This window comes from Zingiber officinale, chromosome 8A, assembly GCF_018446385.1.
Source record: "Zingiber officinale cultivar Zhangliang chromosome 8A, Zo_v1.1, whole genome shotgun sequence".
Classification (NCBI taxonomy): domain Eukaryota; kingdom Viridiplantae; phylum Streptophyta; class Magnoliopsida; order Zingiberales; family Zingiberaceae; genus Zingiber; species Zingiber officinale.
In genome coordinates, this window is record NC_056000.1 from 139,162,471 (window position 1) to 139,187,832 (window position 25,362).

Below are 25,362 nucleotides of genomic sequence, written 5' to 3' on the forward strand. Positions count from 1 at the left end.
AAATGTGACTAAGGAAATACAGACTCTTCTCCGCTCGACCACTAAAGTCGAGCCGATTGCACGCTCGGTTGAAGACAAATACATACATAGTGGCTCACCCGCAATCGGCTTCGCTAGAGTTCAAATATGCCTTCAAATCTTGAACGACCGGTCGCATTCTTCGTCCCAATGAAATTTTGTAGCTTTGCGTAAGATCTTGAAAAGGAAGGCTTCGGTCGGCGGTTTGGAGATGAACGACAGAGCGGTTATCCGACCGGCCAAACGCTGCACTTCCCTTTTTGGAGGCGGCATATCTTGTAGAACTTTCACCTTGCTGGGATTTGCTTCGATTCCCCGCTCGGTCACTATGTATCCCAGGAAGCGCCCTCCTTTTGCTCCGAACAGGCACTTCTGGGGATTTAGCTTGACTCCATATTTGCGTAGCGTTCGGAAGGTTTCCTCCATGTCTTTGAAGAGATCGGTCGCTCGGATGGACTTAATGAGAATGTCGTCCACATAAACTTCCAGATTCCGTCCGATCTGCTCTCTGAACACTTTATTCATCAAGCGCTGATATGTGGCCCCTGCATTCTTCAATCCGAACGGCATTACATTATAGCAATAAGTGTCGTCGGCCGTCATAAAGCTGACTTTTTCTTGATCTTCACGGGCGAGCGACACTTGGTGATAGCCCTGGTAGGCGTCGAGCATACAGATTAATTCACAGTCGGTCGTAGAGTCCACCAGCTGATCTATCCGGGGCAGAGGATAAAAATCTTTCGGGCAGGCTTTATTGAGATCCCGAAAATCTATGCATACTCTCCACTTGTTGCCCGGCTTGGAGACTAACACTACGTTAGCCAACCAGCTCGGGAACTGCACCTCGCGTATATGGCCGGCCTCCAGAAGTTTTTCCACCTCCGCTCGGATGATGAAATTCTGCTCGGCGCTGAAGTCCCTTTTTCTTTGCTTTACTGGCCGTGCGTCCGGTCGGACGTGGAGCTCATGCTGCGCGATACTTGGTGAAATCCCAAGCAGCTCATGTGTCGACCAGACGAAGACATCATGGTTTCTTCTGAGGCATTGGACCAGCTCCTCTTTCTGCATCGCCTCCAGATCGGACGCGATGAAGGTCGTGGCCTCCGATCGGGTCGAGTGTATCTGCACTTCCTCTTTTTTTTCATAAATTAAAGAGGATGGCTTTTCGGTGATGGCGTTTACCTCGATCCGGGGCGCCTTCCGAGCGGAATTGGCCTCTGCTCGGACCATCTCGATGTAGCATCGCCGAGCTGCTAGTTGATCTCCCCGTACTTCTCCCACTTTGTCCTCTACGGGGAACTTGATCTTCTGGTGGAAGGTTGAGACGACCGCTCGGAATTCGCTGAGAGCCGGTCGTCCCAAAATAACGTTGTAGGACGAGGGAGAATCGACCACCACGAAGTTTGTTGTTCTTGTCCTCCTGAGCGGCTCTTCTCCCAGACAGGTAGCCAGCCAGATCTGTCCGACCGGCTGAACCTCGTTGCCCGTAAACCCGTAGAGCGGAGTTGTCACCGGCTCGATCAATTGCACTGATCGAACGCCTTCAATATAACGCTGATCGAGCTTCCTGTCAACAAATACACATGAATAGTATAATTCACATTACCGCTTCACGAAAGGTGGCGTCGCTGGGTACTTCAATTCCTTCCAGTCCCGCCCAAACTAATTTGGTCCTTCCGCTCACACCGACCGAATGAATCTGAGTCACGGACGCCTTCCTAGCGGTTGGAGTCTCCTCCGGCCGGCCCGCCAGCCATAACGCTGATCTCGCCTCGGGAAGTACTTTTATTTTCCTCTTCCCGAGCGGACGGCCTAGACCGCTCTCTAGACGCCCGGCGATTCTCCTCGTGCCTATGAGGATGATGCCGCTCGGGTACCAGCTCGCGTCCGATCGGCTTCACGAGTTCCGCCGACTGGGAGACCGTCCCAAGATTCCGGCATGTGACGAGCCACGAAGGAAGGCTTCGACAATCCTTGGTTGGCGATCCGTCCTGGAAGGAGCGTAACATCGGTCCATCTCTTCTTTGGCCTGCCAGCCTACCTCGCATACGGGACCGGCGCTGGGGATCGGATTGCTTGACCCTGGCATGGTTTAAAATTTCGACCTGGAGGTTTCCGAGACCTAACGACATTTGCAGATCGTATCGCGCGTCGATACGATTTCGGTAATTTTACTTAAACATTAAATCAATAAAAAATATAAAATAATTAAAATATATATATAAGAATATAAATTTGATTTAATAGAATTTTTATAAAAATTATTTTTTTAGAATTTTAAAGAATTTTTAAAAATTTTAAAATAGTAAAAATAATTTCAGAATATTATTTAATAAAATTGATTATTTTTTAAAAAAATTTAAAAATATTTTTTTATTTTTTATATTTTATATATATTTTTTTTTCAAATTTTTTGAATTTTTATATTTTGTTGGGATAATTTAATTAGGGTTCATAAAAGACTCTTTAAAATATCTCAATTAAATAGGAATTGTTTAATTTATTTAAATTATAATTTTGCACAGTATTGTGCCCGCGACCCGCGCCTGCTCCCGCGACCGCGCCCGCTCCCGTGACTCGACCGCGACGCCTCCGACGGCGCCGGAGGTGTCCGGCGACACCTCCAGCGGCGCCGGAGGAGTCCGGCGAAGATTCCAGCGGCGCCAGAACCGTCAGTGAAGTTTTCGGCGTCGCCAGAGACGTCGCGTCGCGACGCCTCCTGCGCCTGCGACACGCTTCAGGCGCCGCGAAGCTTCCGGCGACGCCGGAAGCTTCTGGCGATGCTGTTCACGACTCCTCCTGGCGCGTGACGCACCACGCACGACGCGACGAAACCGTCGCTCGTCCGGTGCCGGTTTCGGTGCGCGGGCGGAACGGTAAGTTTCGCCCATTCCGCCCGGCACGAAACGAAATTTTGTTCTATGGCCCTTGATCCTCTAGGCGGCTGATGAGCGGCGTGCTGTTTCCGCTCGGCCGGAGGAGCCCGCTCGGTTGGAGTTTCTTTTTTCCTGGCCGCTTGCGCTTCTTCCACGTTGATGTATTCGTTCGCCCGGTGGAGCATGGCGGCTTTCGGATGAGTGATCGGAAAAAATCCCCATCTACTAGGCCTTGTGCGAAGGCATTCATCACGGTTTCCGAGGTGGCGGTTGAATGTCCATCGCTACTGGTCGAATCACGGATGTAAGCGATTCCCTGCTCGACGGCGAACAGGCTCACGCTGTTTTTGATACCGATCGCTTGCAAATGATGGAGGAAGGCCGCTCGAAGTCCTCGGCTTGTGATGGATCCGTCCCAGCCTCCGAACCACCGCTGAGCCGATCCCGAGAGAGTGGTAAGAAAACTCAGACTTTACTCCATCCGTATCATGGAGAGTGGGCTGTTATCGAACTTACCGGATGATCATCCGTCGGTTGTCTCACAGACTCGCCGATCGTCGGAGGCACGTAGTGCTTGGGAGGGTCTGCATAGCCTCCGAAAATCGGCGATCGATCCGCCGGAGATAAGTCCGCCGGGGCTTTCCTTTCGTTGTCTCGCCCAGGCATCTCATCCGAAGAAGATCCCCATCTCTATGAAATGGTACGGCTTGGGTACGAATAGGGCTTTGAAATGCGACGGTGGCGGCGGTGCCCGCCGACCTCCGTGACGCCGACGCGTTACTGCCGCCGCCGGGCTTTGCTTTGCCCGCAAGTCGCGGCTCTTATCTCGATCGTATGCCGAGTTCCTCGCTCAAAGCGCCACCACGTGTTGTCGTCCAGCCTCATCCATTGTTTCTTCGACATAGACGGTCATGATATTGATCCCGTCCGAATGCCGAATCAACTGACGCTGGGCACGTGGCTGCGTAGGGTCATTGGCGTGATCTTCGACCGCGACCGCAACCAAGGCAGAAGTCGGCCGGAAAGGATTCGCTGATTCAAGAGGCGTAGGCGAAGCTCAAGAAAGAAACAGTGGCTTTAAAAATAGTAGACCGCGTACCTCCGACGAAGGATAAAGGCCTTTATATAGGGCAGTGAAGAAGTGAGCGTACACCTACCGAGGTGTACACGTGTCCCTAGCCCATACTCCAGTAAGGACTTGTCAGTGAGCTTCCCTAACCCATACTGCTACAGTCTTAGCATGTCCTCGATGGGACAGCGGAATCCCTGTCACAAGATTTGGAACATGGCCCACACGTGAAACATACCTGCTATCAGAAAAAGATGTTCCTTGTCCTTTTCCACATTGCTCCAGATCTAGCGTCCGGGCGGACAGCAACCTCAACATCCGGCCGGACATATGTGGTGGTTTACTTGGGGAGATTTTCCCTCATATACTTTGTGGAGACTATTAGCAGTGTTACCTTATGGCTTTGGCCGAGCGTGAGGTCCGCTCGGCACCACGACCTTTTCCACTGAGCGCCGGAACCCTGATTTCGACAGGGTGCCTTTCAACCATCAGCCGACTATCGTCCGATCGGGACGTTCGATTCCACCGGACGGTCGGCCTGCCGCCCGGTCGGACCCGGCCCTGTCGTCCGGTCGGACCCGGCCCTCTCCGGATGGACAACTGCCACTGTGACTTCTACGTGGCGTTGACTCCACAGGGTGGGGTCCCCTGTTCCTACTACCGGATCAATCATCATCATCAAGCTATGTTTATCTCATAAATTTGGGGTTTGGAGTTTATGATTCATAGACATAGACTGCTAAACGATAAGTTACTAAAATGTTGTAGCATAAGATTATAAGATTGATCAATCCATAATCGACCATGGAAGCTTAACAGGTTTACTTTTGTCAGCAAGCTAGCACCCACTTATCCTACACCTCAAGCTAGCACCCATTTATCCAAACTCATTCCCATGGTTGTCATTTCACGAGATAGTTGAAAGTGACAGTGGAAATATCCCATGCATTCGCATCAATAATTTGATGAATTTCTTCACCCACCTATCCAAACTCATTCCCTTGGTTGTAGTTTCACAAGATAGTTGAGTGACAGTGGGAATATCCCATGCTTTCGCATCAGTAATTTGATGAATTTCTTCATTTTGATATTTAAAGCACAGGGCAAAAATCATATCATGTAAGCATATGTGAAGATCGTATCAATGCTTTGTTTATTAAACAGCCCATACCAGCTGGTTGTTCAATGCCCGAGGACCATTTTATCATTCAGGTTAATATATATAGCATCGCTGATGGTTTCAAGAACATTTATAAAAAAAAAAAAATCCAAGTAATACAGATATACACACTGCAAATGAAAACTGCAAAAGCATAAACTAGTTTAAAACTCAGATGGGAAAAGCTGACAGTTGCATTAAGCCTAGATGACAGAATTGAATTTGCCTAAAACGTCTGGACATGAATCTTCATCCTATTTTTCGTGAGTTGTCTTGCATAGAGCTCAGTAGAAGGATACCATTCATATAGTCAACTCCAAATAGTTAGAACAATCACGACTAAACTGAATGATGATGATAACAACGGCAACAAATCATATAACAGAAAGCAATAATATAATAGCATATATAAAGATCTGTAAAGAAAGCTGCCATGATAATTCCTGTCTTAATCAATTATGAAGACACTGCTTATTGATGTATTTCTAACCATGTAGAATCAAATTAAAAGGTCCAGAGGCAATGATTCACTTATAATTCTTCAGCCTATTTACTAGGAGTCTATATTCCCATTTTATTTTCTTCTTTAATCATAATATGCAGTTACATATAAGAGCAAAAGTAGATACTTAATCTACACTTTTTCCTGTCAACTGGCACAATTGCAAGGATCAAATATTTAAAGCTTTCATTTTAAGTTTTAGATAAAAGCTTTTTGGTTACATTAGAGGACAAATCCACTCGTGTTCTCATTTTTGAATCTGAGAAGGGACTATAGAACAGTAATTAGAAAATAACATAGATTGTTAAAATCAACAGGAGGCATACAGAAACAAATAATTAAAAAACCACATGGGCTGTAATAACGTGTGACATCAATCAGATCTTTGTTTTTATAAATTGTCTCACAGCATCTCCTCAATTGTTACTTAATGAAGCAACCAATGAAATAATCTTGGTGCCTTTATTTTAGGATATTTACACCAAACCAAAACAAACTGGATTTATTTTGAATTACAAAGCACTGTCATGCGCCACAAAAGAGGACTAAAAACTAATAAAGTAATGTATTCTTCATTGCAAGACATGCAATTCCAGATATTCATATATCAACAACACGTTAGTTCGTTGGCAGGTCCTGGAATGAAGTCATTAGTAAAGTGCAACTAACAAAAAATTGATCATCCAATAGCATTAGATGGTTCCAAATGTGTGTCCAAATCAAGAAGGATGACAATAAACAATGCAAAGCATGACTTTTGAATGACTCATGAACATTTTAGATTCGATACTAAATTATATAGGAGTCTATAATAAGTAGACTAGACGATACCTTGGTGGCTGTGACTTCCATCAGAGTTAATGGCCAGCTTAACTTCCTGCTGTATGGGAGATTCAGAAGGACCAAGCCTAAAGAACTCACATTCTCTATCCTCACCGCACACCTTGAAAGAAGTAGCATATGACACAAAAAGTAGATCAAAACTAATTTGGAAAAAAAATATAAAAGAAAAAGAATCATTTTATGGGGGGTCAGAATATTAAATGATCAAGCCAAAATTTTGAACACCAGTGAACAAGAAACAAAGTAAGAGTAAGCACACCTCACAATGGCAAACATCATCAAAGTTTGGCATTGTGCAATTAGTACAAAACCATTTTTTGATGATAAAAGGACTGACAGGCTCCCAATCGCTATCATCCTCATCATCGTACTCATCTTGCAAGTACAGTTCTTGCAGAGTGCTGTCCCTTTCATGTTTCATACGCTGCTGCAGGTGTTCAGAAAAATATGCATTGCAATCTGCATGTTGCTCATTCACACAAGCTTTTTGAGAAGTATTGGTGACAGTTCTCACCTTAGATATTGGTCTATCCACTGGGATTTCTGAGGGAAGATCTAATTGATTGGGCATAGCACTTAATGGACCAAGATTTTGAGCACTCCCTTTATGCAAGCATCTGCTCAAATTTGTAGAGCCATTACCACTCATAGAGTGGAATTTGCCATGGGACTCGTATGAGCAACTTTGACATTCTCTTAAATGAATTTCATTAACTTTATTTTCACCACAAATCTTTTTCCCTTTTAGACTTGTACAAAGTGTCTCAGAGGCCATCCAAATGCGAAAAAAAACTCTCCCTCGATTGCCAGTTTAATTGCAGTTACAAAAGCATTCTGGAAGGAAAGAATATAGAAAAATATGTTAAATAATGGAAAAAGGAGGAAAGAAACAAAAGCAACAACATTCATGTTAGTCCCAACTCATTGAGGATAACTAGATCAATCTCGTTTCTCCATTGATCTTGGTGCAAGCCTATATCACTAAACTATCTAGATCCTTCAAATCACTTTTGAAATGGGAAAGGTTAGCTAGAATATAGAAGACAAAATTTTGATGCACTGTAAAAATCAGACAGCAATATGAATGTTAGAAATATTTTATTTGGTAATAGATAATTAGATATTCATCATTTTCCTATGCAATTATTTCGTATGAAATGCCAAGCATATGGAAATCATCAGAGCAGATACTGTCATTAATGCAATGGAAAATTATTTTAATGTCATGCAACTCATATTACAATATGTTGTCCATACAGGTTAACTATGAATGAAAAACCCATTGGAATAAGTCCAAACATTTATTCCAACTCATGAATACACAAAAAAACAAATAAGGTAATAACACTGAATGACGGTTCAATAAGCCCTCACCATTAAATAGTAGTTGCAATGGTGTTGGGCAACACAAAGCATGATAATGACATGGTCTAGTGGTACAAATACAAACGGGAGAATTAAAACTCCTACATCATTTCATGTTCCCTAAACTACTATTCCTTGTGACAATGGTGATTGATGCCCCCAGTAATAACCTTACTCCAAGATTAAGACAATAGGCTATGCCTATGTCGCCCTACTCCAGGTCATCACATTAGCACTTCTAAAATCTGGCAAGTGAACATCAACCATGATAGAGATTCCACATAAGAATGTCTAGCTTCCTATGCTCTCTGGTCTGAGCTCGCCAAACTCTCCCATTTGAGCACAGCAAGCCCCAAGCGCTCTACAAGTCATCTCAAGACAGCTAATACCACCCATAAGATTATGGGCCACAAGTAGATATGGATCACAATCTTTACACAATCCCTCCATGATCATCACTTATAGAATTAATGGCCAGTAATAGTCGAGTGATTGACATTAATGGAAGCAACTATAATTAATGGAATTAATGGTTAAAAAAAACTTAATGGTACCTAATCTCCTGGAGGTCGTGGTCATAATTTCTACAGGTATCTCTCAGCCTTATACCTATAAATCGTAAAGTATGCATGTCAAAAGGAATCTCGTTATCTTGCTTTCATCCCATAACGACTTACGCATTGGAGGATGCCCTCTAACGTCTATATAGATTGGAACACAACAGACTGCAGATAGGACTATGCCACATTATGCAAGTCAACCTACTTTTCAACCTCAACATCCACCTCATTGAGAGACCTCTGCATCTCAACTCTACCTCCGCCTCCAACTCAACCGCAGCCCCGCTGCATCATGATGACAATGATGATTGATGATTCTTGTTTAACAACTACAGCAGAACACATAGTTTTATCTAGTATTGTTTGAATTTTATGGAAAACTACGAAATGTTGACTTAATAACTCATATAAATACCACATGAATACTAACCTCTCTTCAGTCAAAGCTCTATTGCATTTCATTTCCCTCTCCACTATCCCTATGCCAATTGCTAAAAGCCATATGAAAAAGGCAATTACACTCCAATTGTCAGCTATACTCATTTTTATCAAATGCTTCATAGGCTTACATGCAATTAATATTTGTTCAATTTGCCTTTTTAATACACGCACACAAGTACACATGATCTTGCATATGCACGTGTGTGTGTGCATGCGCGCACATATAGATAGCCAAGTGCATGGGTTAAAATGTTGAGCCGTGTCAATGGGCAGGAGTGGAATTTATTGTTGAATTTGCCAACCAACACCATAAGTAACCAGTGCACTTGGCTTGAAGCCGCAAGGCCGCTACGACCTTGTGGCTGCCTCTAGGACCTTACAAGGTCATCATGAGGTCATGGCTACCTCCATGATATGGCAACCTCCATGATGTTACGGAGACTAGGCAGGGCGGCCCCAAAGTAGGAGGCAAATGCGACCCTTGTTTTTTTTTTCTTTTCTTCTTTTGCCCTTATTTTTTTTTATTTTTTTTCACACGGTTAATTTCAATTCCTTTCCCTTTAATTTTTTTTCCTTCTGTCATCCATCCAATAGGGCAAACGGAGAGAAAAATCCCTCTTAATCTCTTTAAGAATGGTTAATTTTTTTTCTTCTTCATCTATCCACACGGTAAACAAAGAGAAAAAAAACACTCGGACTCATTTCTCCATACTAAAGCCAATTTAAACTTATTTGATCAAGTCATGTCTAGTTGGTGACTTTACCTAACCCTAAATCGACTTTTATTCATACTAACTCCGCACATGACGAACTAGTCATAGCGAATCAATCATGGCCGGTCCCAAGCCATAAAGGAGGAATGTTGCGTTATGTTACTAGCAAATGTTAAAACTAAGGCAAATGTTCAATGAATGGGTTCATTAAACAATTGTATTAATGCTAGGTTGTTCCCCATGAGGAACACATTGCAAGGTCTACTATAACATCTCGGCAAAAACCGCTACATCTCTAGAACTTGGATGTAGTGCTAAATATATAAGAGTTCGAATTGCAGGATCCGACTATAACATATTGGGAAGGACCGCTACATCTCCATAAGAATTTGAATGTCGTGTTAAATAGACAAAAATTTTCACACTATAGGTTGGATAAGAACAAATATTATAAGAAAACTAATAGTCAAAAATGAGTAAGCGAGAAGGCAAATATGATAGAGAACTCGGGTTTTAAGTTATAGTGAGCAGAAAAGAGTAAAACAAGAAATAGATTGGGTATTATTATAGATAGTTCGTTAAAGGATGAAGCTTTCGGAGCAGTTAAAAAAAAGGATAGAATTATAGCCCTCAAGATAGTAGTGGCAAAAGAAACTTTAAACGTAATTAGCATATATGCACTTCGCGTAGGATTAGATGAAGCCACCAAATCAAAATTTTGAGACAACCTAGATGAGGTATTATAAAACATTCCGTCAAATGAAATGATTTTAATAGGAAGTGATCTAAATGTACATGTCGAAGTGAAAAATATAAAAGGGTATATAGGGTTATGGATTTGGAACGAGAAATAAAGAAGGAAAAACTATATTAGATTTTGCGATAGCATATGACCTTATATTAGCTAATACATATTTTTAAAAAAAGAAAAGAACACTTAGTCACATTCAAAAGTGAGAATAATATATCACAAATTAACTTTTTTATAGTTAGGAAGAGGAATAGAGAGATTTATAAAAATTAGAAGGTCATACTATAGAAAACTTAACTACCCAACATAGATTAGTAGTGTTAGATATACGCCTCAAGAATAGTATCAACAACAACAACAACCAATCCTTTTATGTCATTGAGCTCTATCTCCTATTATATCATCATCTATATTTAAATAAATTTTATCTTGTTTTATTATTGCTAACCAAGTCTTTTTTGGTCTTCCTCTTCATCGTTTGATATGCATGTTTATCATAGTTTCACATCGCCTAATTGGAGCATTTATTGGTCGTCTAAGTACACGTCCGTACCATCTTAAACGTGTCTCTCGGAGTTTTTCCTCAATAGATGCTCTGACTTTCTCTCTAATGCTCTCATTTCTTATTTTGTCCATCCTCGTATGTCCACACATCCACCTTAACATCCTCATCTCTGCAATTCTCATCTTCTACTCATATGCTCGAGTCATAGCCCAACATTCAGCTCCATATAATATAGCAGTCATAACTGTCGTTTTATAAAACTGTTCTTTAAGTATTAAAGGTGCTTTACAATCATAAAGAACATCTGACGCTCTCCTTATAATCCCTCAATCCTTTTTCAAAAATGATCCTAAATATTTAAATCTCTCGGTCCAAGTAACTCGTCATCTTCTATCTTAACAATTGTTTCATTACTTCTAATATGCTAAACTTAAATTTCATATATTCTTTCTTTACTTTACTAAGTTTAAAACCTTTCACTTCTAATATTTCCTGCCAAGATTCTAGTTTAGCATTTGCTCTTTCACGTGTCTCATCTATCAAAACAATATCATCTACAAACAACATACACCAGCTTTAATGTGTCAAGTGAGTTCGCCCATAATTAGTGTAAAAAGATAGGGACTAAGCTGATCCTTGATGTAACCCTATTTTCATTGGAAATGTTTCAGTTACTCTGTTTGAAGTTTTTATACTCGTCGTTACATTCTCATACATATCCTTAATTAGTTTAATATATGTTGCGCTAACACCTTTCTTTTCGAGAATTCTTCATATAACTTCTCTAAAGACTCTATCATAAGTTTTTTCTAAGTTAATGAATACCGTGTAGATCTTGTTTTTCTCTCGATATTTTTCAATTATTTGTCTAAGAAGATATATAACTTCTATTGTCGATCTTCTAGGTATGAATCCAAATTGATTTTTGATCACCGTGGTCTCCTTAATCTTTTTTCTATTATTTTTTTTTTCAAAGTTTCATGGTATGACTCATTAGTTTAATATTCTTATAGTTTGTACAATTTTGTATGTCTTATTCTTATATAAGGGAACTCAACATTTTTTTTCATTTTCAATATCATATTAAATAATTTTGTAAGTCATTCAATACCTTGTTTCCCAAGCACTTCCACCCTATCGGAATATCATCTAGTCCAACGCTTTTCCATTATGATCTCATTTAAAGTTTGTTTTACTCAAGTTGAATTCTACGATAAAATTAAAATTTCGATGCTCATTCGACCTAATTAAATTACCTAAATTAAGTGGTCTCCTAAACCTTCATTAAAAAGTGATGAAAATACCTCTTCCACCGCTTTTTTATTTCTCCATCGCTACTAATACCCTATTACATTCATCTTTAATATATTTTATTGGCTAAGATCTCTTGTTTTTCTTTCTCTCACTTTAGCTATTCTATGATGTCTCTTTCCCTTTTTTCGTATCCAATTTTTATATAACCGCTCAAAAGTTTCATTTTTCGCTTCACTCACTACTTTCTTAGCTTCTTTCTGGCTATTTTTTAAGTTTTTCTCGCTCTTACAAATATATAATTCCTTATAAGCTATTCGCTTTTCCTTCACTTTCTCTGACTTTCTCATTCCACCACCAAGATTCTTTACTTGGCAGTGCTTTGACTCACCGAGGACACTCTTAGCTACTATTTTCAACTTTGATACCATCTTATCCCATGTTGTATTAGAGTCATCGTATATTTCACCTAATGTTTGTACTTCTACCTTCTCCTTAAATAAATGTTGCTTCCCATCCTTTAACTTCCACCACTTAATTCTAGGAATTGTATATATTTTCTTTCTATTGATACTATGTTTGAGGCGTATATCCAACACTATTACCCTATGTTGGGTAGTTAAGCTTTCTCCAGGGATGACTTTGCAATCTTTACAAATCTTTCTATCCTTCTTCCTAACCATAAGAAAGTCAATTTGCGATTTATTATTCCCACTTTTGAATGTGAGTGTTCTTCTCTTTTCTTAAAAAACGTATTAACTAATATAAGGTCATATGCTATCGCAAAATCTAATATAGTTTTCCCTTCCTCATTCCTCGTTTCAAACCCATAACTCCCATGTACTCTCTCATATTCCTCATTTTTCACTCCGACATGCCCATTTAGATCGCCTCCTATTAAAATCCTTTCATTTGGTGAAATATTTTGTAATATTTCATTTAAGTCCTCCCAAAATCTTGATTTGGTAGCTTCATCTAATCCTATTTATGGTGCATATACGCTAATTATGTTCATAGTTTCTTTCGCCACTATTATCTTAAGGGTTATAATTCTATCCCCTTTTCTAACTACTCCTACAACTTCATCCTTTAACAAACTATCTACAATAATACCCACTCCATTTCTTGTTTTACTCTTTCCCGTATACCATAACTTAAAACCCGAGTTCTCTATCATCTTTGCCTTCTCACCTATCCATTTTGTCTCTTGTGTACATAAAATATTAATTTTTCTCCTAATCATCATATCTACTACCTCCATTGATTTACCAGTGAGAGTTCCTATGTTCCATGTTCCAAATCTTAGATTATTAGTTTTCCTATCATATTTGTTCTTATCTAACCTATAGTGTAAGAACTCTTGCCTATTTAATATGTAGCGATCCTTGCTGAGACGTTACAGTCGGACCCTGTAATGCGAACTCTTGCATATTTATCACTACACCCGAGTTCTGGAGATGTAGCGGTCTTTGCCGAGACGTTACAGTCGGACCCTGCAACGCGTTCCTTCTGGGAAACAACCTAGCATTAGCACAATAGTTTAATGGATTCATTCATGAAATATTTGTCATAGTTTGACGCTGGCTAGCAACCTAACGCAACCCTCCTCCTTTATCCGGGCTTGGGACCGGCCATGACCGGTCATCATGGGCGGAGTTAAAGGATGGAAAGTAAAATATATTTAAGGAGAAGGTAGGAGTAGAAGCATTAGGTGAAATATATAGTGTCTCTAATACGGCATGGGATAAGATGGTATCATAATTGAAAATAATAGTTAAAAGTGTACTCGATGAGTCAAAGGGACATACACAACAAGGAATCTAGGTGGTGGAGGTGGTGATGGTGGAATGAAAAAGTACAAGAGAAAGTGAAGGAAAAACAAACAGCTTATATATCGAAAATTGATACAAAAGAAGGGGAAAGAGAGAATAATTAAAGAGAAAGAAAGTCAAGAGATTTTATCCAAATAAAATTAATTAAAGATAAATGTAATAGAGTACTAGTAAATGATGGAAAAATAAAAGAGTAATGTAAAAAGTACTTTCATCAACTTTTTAATAAAGGTTTAGGTGACCAACTTAACTTAGGTAATTTAAGTATGTGTATAGGCATTTAAACTTTTATCGTAGAATTCAAACTTCACAAGTAGAATAAGTTTTAAATGGGATGCACAATGGAAAAGCCAACAGACCAGATGATATTCCGATAGAGGTATGGAAGTGTCTAGGAAAACAAGGTATTAAATGACTTATAAAATTATTTAATATGATATTGAACATAAAAAAAATGTTCAATCAATTACGAGTAAGTACTCTAGTTCCCTTATATTGTGCAAACTATAGGGGTATTAACCTAATGAGTCATACCATAAAACTTTAGGAAAGAATAATAAAAACTAGATTAAGGAAGGAAATCACGGTAACCGAAAATCAATTTGGGTTCATGTTTGGAAAGTCGACAATAAAAACTATGCATCTTCTCAGGCAACTAATTGAAAAGTATCGAGAGCAAAAACAAAATCTACACATTGTATTGATTCACTTAGAAAAACTTATGATATATAGAGAATTCTAGAAAATAAAGGTGTTAGCGTAATTGAATTAATTAATTATATATACGATGATGTGGCGACCAAAGTAAAGGCGGATTAACTGAAGCATTTCAAATAAAGATAGGATTACATTAAGGATCATCTCTAAGTCCCTATCTTTTTCCACTAATTATGGACGAACTCACTAAACACATTTAAGACATAGTACCATGGTGTATGTTGTTTACAAATAATATTGTTTTGGTAAATAAGACACGTAAAGAAGTAAAACAAGGTTTAAAATCTTAACCCATACCGAGGTTTCAATTCCAGACCAAAACGATACGATTTTGGTATCATATCATGCTATACCGATACGACTTTGGTATTTTTATTTATATATATAGTAATTATTAGATAAATATGTTTATTGTGTATAATTTAAAAATAAGTTGTATATTGATTTTATATAAATTTTTAATTATTGGACAACTTAATATGATTAAAAAATAATTAAATATAATTTTATTTAAAGAAAATTAATTATTTATTCATTTAATTAATTATTAATTTAAATAATATATATTTTAAATAGTAAAAAAATATCAATTAAACAGTAAAATAGTAAAAATATATAAAAAAAATTATCATAATATAAATCTTATTTATTAAAAAAATAGATTTTTTTTAGAATTTTTAAAATTTTTAAATGAAATATAAAATAATAATATTATTATTATAATATAAATTTAAATTATTATAATTTTAAACATTAAAAAATAAATTTTCAAAATATTGATTAATAAAATTTATTTTTAAAAATAATTTTAAATATATTTTTTATATATTTTATTAGGATCAATTAATTAGGATTTATAAAAATTTGTTCGAAATATCACATATACCTTGGAAATTGTTTAAATTAATTAAATCAAAATTTTAATTTACTAGGTGAAAACACATTGTCGCAGAGGCGGGGGAGTCCTGCAACTTCCCACGACGCTTTCGACACCGCTGGAAGTGTTGCGCCTTTGGTGCCGTTTGCGAAGAGGGGAAATCATACCTCTGGAGTGGTCGCTACTGCTCATAGTTGCCTCGCCGCTACTAATCGCTCACCAGTGCATCCTTTATATAGGGTTATTTTTCTTCTGCGAAAGTAATCAATCGCGACAGCACTCGGGCGCGCTGTCGCGTGTAACGTGTGTCGCATGAAACCTTAGCACGCGGGGTGCCGATTTTGCCAGCGTGATAGAACGGTAAATATTGTTCGTGCCGCCCTGCACAAAACGACATTTCACTCAATGGAGTAAATACTAAACTAGAATCTTGGCTAGAAACAGTATAAGTGAAAAGTTTTTGGCTTAGTAAAGTAAAGACAAAAAATATAAAATTTAAGTTTAGCAATATTGGACGTAATAAGACAATTATTAAGATAGAAGATGGCAAGTTGTTTAGAACTGAGAGCTTTAAGTATTTAGGATTATTTTTGTAAAATATTAAAATGGCAAAAAGATTGTGAGAGATATCTTACATAGAATACAAACAGGATGATTGAAATGAAAGAGTACGTTGAGTGTTTTATATGATCGTAAAATACCTCTTAAACTTAAAGGGAAGTTCTACAAAATGGTGGTTAGACCTACTATGTTATATGGTGTTGAATGTTGGGCTATGACTCGAGCACATTAGTAAAAGATGAGAGTTGCAAAGATGATGATATTAAGGTGGATGTGTGGACATACAAAGATGGACAGAATAAGAAATGAAAGCATTCAAAAGAAAGTCAAAATTGCATCTATTGAAGGAAAACTTCGAGAGATACGTTTAAGATGGTATGGATATGTAAGGAACAATAAATGTTCTAGTTAGACAATGTGAAACTATAACAAATACGCACATCAAACGAGGATAACCAAAAATGACTTAGTTAGCAATAATAAAACAAGATAAAATTTATTTAAGTATAGATGATGATATAGTAGAGGATAGAGCCCAATAGCGTAAAAAAGTCCAACTAACCCCGCCTAGTGGGATAAGGCTTGGTTATTGTTGTTATTCAATTCATATCAAATATTTGAGATAATATCAATACTTGAAATCAACATTCAACATCTCAAATATAACTAAGCAACTATAGCAATCAAATATTAATAAAAATATTTTTAAATTAATATATTTTATATTTTAAAAAGCACCAAAAGGTTACGGGTTTGAATCATGGAAACAGCCTCTTGCAAAAAGCAGGGTAAGGCTGCGTACAATGGATCCTTCCCCGGGACCCCGCATGGCGGGAGCTTCGTGCACCAGGCTGCCTTTTTTTAAAAAACACCAAAAATACGTCAACATGGCACGATACGATACGATACAAAAGTCATATTGTGCGGTCATAAACCAAAACTTTGACATGCTTAGAAATGTCAAACCTTGGCCAAGAGGTTCATTGACATATTTGGCAATTTAGATATAAAAGGGGATACCAATGTCTAGAATTATTTTTAGGCATAATTTGGGCACTATTTCCACATCATTATGGCATAGAGTGTAACAAAGGGTGGTGTAACATTGCAGTAAAGTAGTAAAACAAAGTTCAGCCCAAACTTTCATTTCCTTTTCATATCTCCACCTTAGGTTTGAAACATGAAAAAGGTGGCATTGCCAAGAACAAGCAGCAGAAGCTATCTTTCCAGCAAATTTGGGATTTCTGAAAAGCAAGATCATAGGCAACAAGGAACACCAAGTCTTGTGAGATTTGAAAGTCAATATAAGTATTGATTCGGAAAAAGAAAAACACAATTAATAATAAAATTATCACACCTTTTGTACAAAATTTCAGATCTATCATCAATTTTAAAAAATTTCAAATCTATCATAACATAGAGTTTAATGTCAAACCTATCATTCATCTGCACTCTACCTCTCCATTTATTAAGTTGGTGACACGGCAATGATATGGGGAATGTCAAATCAATCAATGTGTCTGCATCATCTGTTGACTGTATACCAACAATGACACTTCATCAACTTCATGGAAGAAAATACTTAAGTGGGGTTGAGTTTAGAGTTATGGCAAGAGTTAGAGAAAGAACCTTACACCTTTTTTCCCACTTCAATTGGTGACAGAATATGCTTGGTACCCGTAGGGCGATGATAGATTTAAAACTAAGGGTAGGTTTCCTTAAAGGGATAATTTGAAGGATGGAGCAGCTATTTTTATTTATTTTGACGAATAAAAAAAGGATATTTGAATATATAAATTTAAGAATTCATCCTTTTAACTCACATGCCCAAGGCTGGACGGATAGCTAACTAATACTATTATAAATAGCTGATTCATCATTTTCGTTTATACCCATACAAGAAGACAACTGCAAGGATGATTTTTTTGTCATCCGTCTCCTCCATCTTTCTAGCTTTTCTATATATATATATATACCAAAAAAAAAATTGAAGAACCAAATCATGTAGCGATGCGATCGAACCCTTCTGTGTCGAGGATATATAGGTTAATAAAACACCAGATCTAGTCATATCTAGAGATATAAAGCCTATACATGCTTCCCTCGATCCGGACAAAAAATAAACATAGAAAATAAAAAATATTCGAGGAAAAAAAAGGACCTCACTACTTTCTTTTTACGAGATCGACGTCAGCAAGACGTGTTCGGATGATCGGCGTCGATTTCATCGACCGGGAAGGCGGCGACGGCGGCGACGCAGGACGATGAGGAATCACGGATTAGGATGAGACAGGGTGAATGGAAAGTCAAACGGTTATAACTCTTCTGGACCGTTAGATCTAATCCAACGGCCTGATTGTGATAAATCATTGAATTCGGGGCCGGTTCATTATTCAATATTTATGCGACTCAGGCCTGGTTCGATTGTGGTGAACCATTGCGTTGTCATCTTTTACTACGTATTGCCAGGGTTGGAGCTGATAATTCGTATAAAGCTATTGCCACGTATAACCACGAGCGGACTCTCAGCTGGAAGAGGATGCATTGTCTCACCCGTTGCATACTTGCATATTCTATTACTGCTCTTCTTGTCTATATCTAACCATGAGACTGACCGAATAAGTCATATATCTTTTACCGCATATTCCAGTAAACTATTGCTCCCACGAACTGACCCATATGTTCATGTAATGATGTTATTACATATATAAGTCTGATATCGATTGTCAATGAGTGTGGAAGTCATGGAGATTATCTCATTCTTTGTATATGTTATTGTTGTTAGATAAAGTATTCATAATTTACTTGTCTATATCTTAGTTAGAAGTTAGTCATATTTGATCATCTGAAATGAACGTTATCATATTTTTTCATAAATTATGATGAATCATTAGAATAAAAAGATCATTATGCTCACCTCAAGTGTCTCTCCATTGTCACTCTCACGGCATATTGAAGGGAGATAAATTACAAAGGATTTTTTAGTCTATTGAGCAACCTTGGTGAGAGGGTCACCGACACTGGGCAACTCCACTACTATTGTTGTGATTCAAACTCAAGACTCATTAGAGTAACTCCTTACCAAAGTACCCATTCGACTACCCATGGGAGCACGATTGTGATGAATCATTGAAGCGAAAGGTGATTATGCTCACCTCAAGCATCTCTCACAGTCCATCCTCAGATTATGTAAAAAGAGGCAAATCACGATGTCAATTTATAACTTACCACCAAGTGGTTAGGGATGGAAGGAGTTTTGTTCGAGGGCATATGCTTGTTGTGAATTGATCTCTGCCCCCAACGATTATGGTGAACCATGTGGCAAAAGGCGAAGAACTCACCCCTAGTGCTCAAATCACAACGACTGATGAGGTAAGTGGATGGGGGCCCATCCCATAACCAACACAAAGGAGGTAAAATCACGGTGACTAAAAAGTTAAGTGTATAGGGGTGAGTTACATTGGGTGTAAGGATTTACGTTCCGCTACCCCTGAGATTCGATCTCAAAACCTCATATGGCAAATAACTATCTACTTATCACCCTCCACTATATTCATGGGGGCAATTATTGTGTCACCTCGGATGGGTCTAGTGGCTAGCGCATGAGGTGTTGCCATAATAAGGTCTGGGATTCGAATCTCGGCAAATACGAGGTAAATACCTCCCTTATATGCTAGTTACTATTCCAAAGGCTAGTAGCCGCCCGTGATTTACCTCCTCCGTGTTGACCTTGGGAAGGGTTGGTAGGGGTATTGGGGGCAAGTGTATTCGTCTTTTTACCACAATGGGAGAAATTATTGTGATGAACCATGATAACAAAGGTGGAATTCACCACCCTAGCAGCCTCACATGGTTGTTTCCACGACCATCTGTGAGAAAGTAAATCGGAAAGTTGTAGTTGATGTTGGCCCAATTAGACCGAAGGGAGGGGAGGTGAACTGGTTGTTAAGAAAAACTTTCCTCGACTTTTAACTCAGACTAGTAGTGCAAAAAAAAAAGAATAAATGAACAAAAAAACGAGGTCAAAAGAGTTATTTGGCTACAATCGGGAAAGTTGTTAATCTAAGGCAAGTAACGCACTAAAGATCTCTTTCTTTGAATGCGAAGAAGTCTCTTACATTCGTTGAAAGTTCAAAAAGTAGCTAGGAAATGAATACAGAAGTTGTTGCTTTATTTTCTAGGTCCAGAGGTCTTTTTATAACCCTTGGGAAAAGTTATCCGTGGCTGGAAGGCGCCACCAACAAGCTAGAAGGCGCCTCCAGCGAGGCGTCAAAGGATAAAACTTTATGCTTTGGCAACGGCAAAACTCAACCTAGTCGAAGGTGCCTTCTATATATATGGCTGGAAGGCGTCTTCGTATTGTTCATGGAAGGCGCCTTCCATAGTGAAGGTGCAGAGGCGCGCGGAGGCGCCTCGGAGGCTCTTTCAACTCCCTTTGAAGGCGCCTGCAACAGTATTTCTAGCCTTCTTTTAACTCTTCTTCTACTCCGATCGTCAGAGTGATTGCTGCCATCATAGATAGGACTCACCTGAACCTATTTCCTAATTTTCTCCTCGAGCAAACTTCTGCTCCGGCTTCTCGTCTCTCAGAATGTTGTGCACGTCCTTCTCGTCCATCAGTGTACTCTTCTACAGTATCTCGTCCCTCAGATGTAGCAAGCTCATCGGCTCCCTTACTGTGTCATTCTTCTACCTAGCTACGTATTTCGCTCGACATTTTGTGTTCCTAAGCTCCTATACACTTAGACACAAGATTCAAACATAACAGGACCTAACATGACTTGGTTGATCACATCAAAACTACCATGGGGTGCCAACAATCTCACCCTTTTTGATGTGATCAAACCCAAGTTAAGTTAGGATAAACCACAAATAAAAAACAGTTATAAAAATATTTTGCAAGTAAAAAATTTTACAAGTACAAAAATTAAAATTTGTTATACTATTCTCTCTCTAGACTTAATCTCCTACTACTTCCCCTTTAGATTACATTAACATGAGGTACTTTTAAAAGTCTAAGAGTAAAAATGATAAAAAAAAAATAACTATTTAAAAAAGATAAGAATTAATTAAAAAAACATATTTAATTAATTTTTAATAGAAAATTAATGTATTTGTATAACTTCTAAATGCTTAACAGTTAGTCAATTAAATACTTATTTCAATATTTGGCTTCCAGACTGTGACGAGACACTAAATTTTCTTGGATATTGAAACAACAACCACTTTCTAGACAAAGCCTCTTAAATAAATTTAATATTTAATTTACTCTGAAAACTATTATTAAAAACATTCAATCAAAATATGATTTTAGAATCCAATATAGGTTTTTTCCTACTAGGTTAACTAAAAGTTTCTTAGGTATGTATTTCTGTAAAATTTTCCTAATATGGCCCTTATGGTATTTAAGGTATTAGTATTAGCCCTAGTACCAATTATGAGATGATTGTAAATGACACATTATTGTATCATATATCATTATTAATAAAAGACAAAGTTGGTTATTATATTTATTTCAGTTCAGTGCCAATTGAATAAGTATAATAATATCCTTGGGTAGTAGGTTCTTATCTACAGTATATCAATTAGTTGAATTGATAGTGAGATATTGTAGAGAACGCTACTCTTAACTATTCATAGTCGAGCATTAATATACAAGGACAATATTAATGCGTTGAGACTAGCATGTAGGGCAACGGATGACTTGATCTCACAAGTCATGGATATGAGATATCAGGTTGGCACATGGGTATATACTAGAGAATATATACTGAATGACCCATCATGAGAATACTTCATGGATCGTTATATGAGTGTCATAAACATTCTCATGCGACTATTGGTATGAATAGTCCTTTGACCTGAAGTCACTAAGGTTCCCTACATAAGGAGTTGTGTACTTTGGTATCGGCAAACGTCATTTGTAACAAGGTGGACAATAAAGTCGATCACTAGGTATGCAATGAATTATGCGGAGAGATGTGAGTGATGTAGATGAGATATATCTCTTCCATATGACGGAAGTGATATCTGTGGGCCCCTTTATTAGTAGGACACAAGAAAGCATGATCATGCGCAAATGAGTCAATATGAGATATTGAGCTTATTTAATTGAGTGTGTCTACTTAGAGATCAAGAAACACAAAGGCTGATAAGAGGATGACACATTCTATGTCTCATTGATCAACCTAGATATAAAGGATAGAGGGACCAAGTCATACAAGATAATAATCACGGACAGGTTAGGTCGGATCTCGACTTTCTCGTCACTTGGGTAGCAATGATACCTTGCTAGATGCTACTCATTTCTTATGTATCTAAATGTTGATTTAGATACATTACCAACGTTATGAGAACCTATTGGGTGACACTAAAAGAACAAGTAGATTTGGAAATGTGTTCATATGATGAATCATTGGAATTAGACTTATTGAGTTAGACTCAAATGGATCTAATTGTTGGATTAAGTCCAATTCAAACTGGACTCAAGGAGTCAATTCAAATTAATGAAATGTGATTAATTGAATTTGAATTGTATGAGATTAATTGAGTAAGACTTGATTGAATTAGACTTGAGTTAGACTCAAGTGAATTGGACTTGAGTTAGACTCAAGTGAGCAGACTTGAGTTAGACTCAAGTGAGGAGACTTGAGTTAAACTCAAGTGAAGCTTAATGAAGAATTCATTGAATTTCGAATTCAATGAATCATTTCATTTAATTTTTGAAATTTAAATTTAAAATGAGAGGTTTTCAAATGTATCCTTAATGGAGAGTGAATGATCATTAAGGCTCATTAATGGAATTAATGCACATTAAGTGTTTTCATTGGATGAAAATACTTAAGTTATTTTTCCTCTCATTTTTTGTAACTTCTTCATTTTTGGCTTCTTCCTCTTTCTCTCCTATCCTCTTGGTCGAAACCTTCTCAAGGTTGCTAGCACAACCTTAGGTGGTTTCATCTCCATCTTATGAGTTTGTGAGACAAACGAACGCTTGTTCGTGTTGATACCGTAGAGGCGCGAACGTGAGATCGTGTTGTGATCTAAGCTGTCGGGAGTCCGTGAGTACGCTACAAAGGTATAATACTATCATGTTAGAAAGCTTAGTATATATAGTAATTTATTTTTCCCTTCGCATGGATCTTCTGGAGGAACTAGTATTTTCCGCTACGCATTTGCGTGTTTAGCGCATCAAGTTCTTTACATAAGGTACCAATTCAATCCACTATATTTTCTAATATATTGAATATTTGAATATGCATGATTTTTAAAAATTTTTATTTTATTTTCATTTTTTATTTTATCAAATTCTTCTAATCGACAAGATTTAGCTAGAGTTGATTTCAATTCTTTAATTTTATTTTCTAATTTACAGTAATATTTTGTTAACACCCTGTTTGGAAACAACTTAAGTGAAAGAAATTGAATTGAATTCCATTAGGAATTGAATTCTGGCAGGAATTGAATTCAATTCCTATGTTTGGAATGGATTAGTGAATAATATAATTGAATTGAATTCCTTAATTTGGAATCTATTTGAATTGAATTTCATTCTTATACATTTACCATTTTATCCTCATAACTAATCATTTAATAATCAAGTTAAGTATTAGAGAATAGGAAGAAGGGATCGCACAGTTAAGACAGCAGTATGAAGAAGGTGGCGCACGGGAGAAACGGTGCAAGGAGAAGTTTTCGACACAAGGAGAAACGACGCACGGGAGAAAGACAGGAGAAAACAAGAGAGTCGGCAGATGGAAAAAAGGGTTTTAAGTTAAAAGGGCAATTAGGTAATTTTAGTTGTTCATGGTAAATCCCTATCCAAATCTGACCATTTGAGGTTTGATTTACTATTCATGTTTTGAATGGAATTGGAATTGAATTCCATATCCAATCTATCTCAAAAATTCATTCCAAACTATGGAATTGAATTCCAATTACCATAGGAATTCAATTCCATAGGATTCCAAACAGGGTGTAATAGTTTTATAAAATGAAATAACTTGTCAAGAGGAAGAGGCTATACCTAACTTATCTTGTCGATCCTATGATCCGAAGCTCCCCCCTGAAGTACTACTTTCTTCCGATGTCGCTCTCTCTTCATCGATGCTCATTTCGGACGAGTTTGCTTTGTCTCCTTCTTCTTGATGACTTGCCACTAGTGCAAGTCCGGTGATGGCTTCAATTTCCAATTTGGATGACGTTTCGTCTCACGTCGCCTTCATATTCTTGTACTTGTTCGCTTGGGTCAACTTCTTGTTCTTGCTTTTGTCCTTATATTTCAATTTAGGACAGTTATCTTTCACATGTTCTTCTTCATTGCAGTGGTAGCATCTTACCCTTCTTTTTCTACTCTGCATTTGATTAAATATTTTAGTTTTAAATAACTTTTTAAATTTACGTATCATCAGTGTTGTTTCATTATCATCAAGAGAAGATTCTGAATCTTGTTCGTCTGCCTTTGTCTTTAAGGCAATGTTATGCTCCTTCTTCGGACCTGCACATCTCATTTCATGGACTTCAAAAGTTAAAAATAATTCTTTTAAAGTAGTTGAATCTAGATCTTTAGATATATAATAAGCATCTACTAATGATGTCCATTCAATATTTCTAGGGAATGCGTTAAGAGCGTACCTTAGCGAATCTCGGTTACTTATCTTTTCTCTGAGATTCGTGAGTCCAGTGATGAGCTCCTTGATCTTTGAGTAAAGGTGTGCAACGGTTTCACCTTCTTCCAGTTTGATATTGCTGATTTGATTTTTTTGCAGATCTCATCTCGTGAGTTTCGCCTTCGAGGTTCTTTCATGTAGTTCCAGGAATTTCTCTCAGAGCTCTTTTGCAGACTCGTAGGTTCCGATCCTGTTGTCTTCTTATAGCGGTAAGACGTTTAGCATATGAAATTCTACTTTGCCGTTGGCACAAAATCTACCTGCTCCTTTTTAGTCCAGTGGTATTTTTCTTTGCCTTCGAGTGCTACAAAACTAAATTCCATTATTAAAAAGCAAATCGAAATCAGTTTTGAAAAATACCTCCATTTTCTTCTTCCAGTTGGCGAAATCTTCCTCAAACTTCAGTGGGTAGTAGATGTTTGATCTGGCCATCTCGTATGCTTCGTTCGGCGATTAGTCCTCCTGAAGCGAATCTTACTCTAATACCAATTGTTGGCCAAAGTAGGCCGGAGGGAGGGGAGGTGAACTAGCTGTTAAGAAAAACCTTCATCGACTTTCAACTTAGATTAGTAGAACAAAAAAAATAGAATAAATGAATAACAAAAAAAAATGAGACCAAAGAGTTATTTGGTTACAACCGGGGAAGTTGTTAA

At 37.9% G+C, this 25,362-nt stretch overlaps 1 protein-coding gene across 7 annotated transcripts in view; it reads right to left on the bottom strand.

Moving 5' to 3' along the window:
- LOC122010412 (histone deacetylase 15-like) overlaps positions 1-18,346 on the bottom strand; it is a 39,860-nt gene extending 21,514 nt beyond the window's left edge. For 5 of the 7 annotated variants that reach the window (XR_006119882.1, XM_042566941.1, XM_042566945.1 and 2 more), the window contains exons 1-4: positions 18,202-18,346; positions 6,982-7,301; positions 6,727-6,894; positions 6,456-6,567 (exon numbers count right to left, since the gene is read on the bottom strand). Coding sequence is in view for 6 of the 7 variants with exons in the window: in XM_042566941.1 (XP_042422875.1) it covers positions 6,456-6,567; positions 6,727-6,894; positions 6,982-7,242 (541 nt within the window). In the remaining variant the exon portion in view is untranslated. The remainder of the gene's footprint in view (positions 1-6,455; positions 6,568-6,726; positions 6,895-6,981; positions 7,302-18,201) is intronic. The other 2 variants (XM_042566943.1, XM_042566942.1) reach the window with 2 other exon arrangements.
- Positions 18,347-25,362: the final 7,016 nt, after the last annotated feature.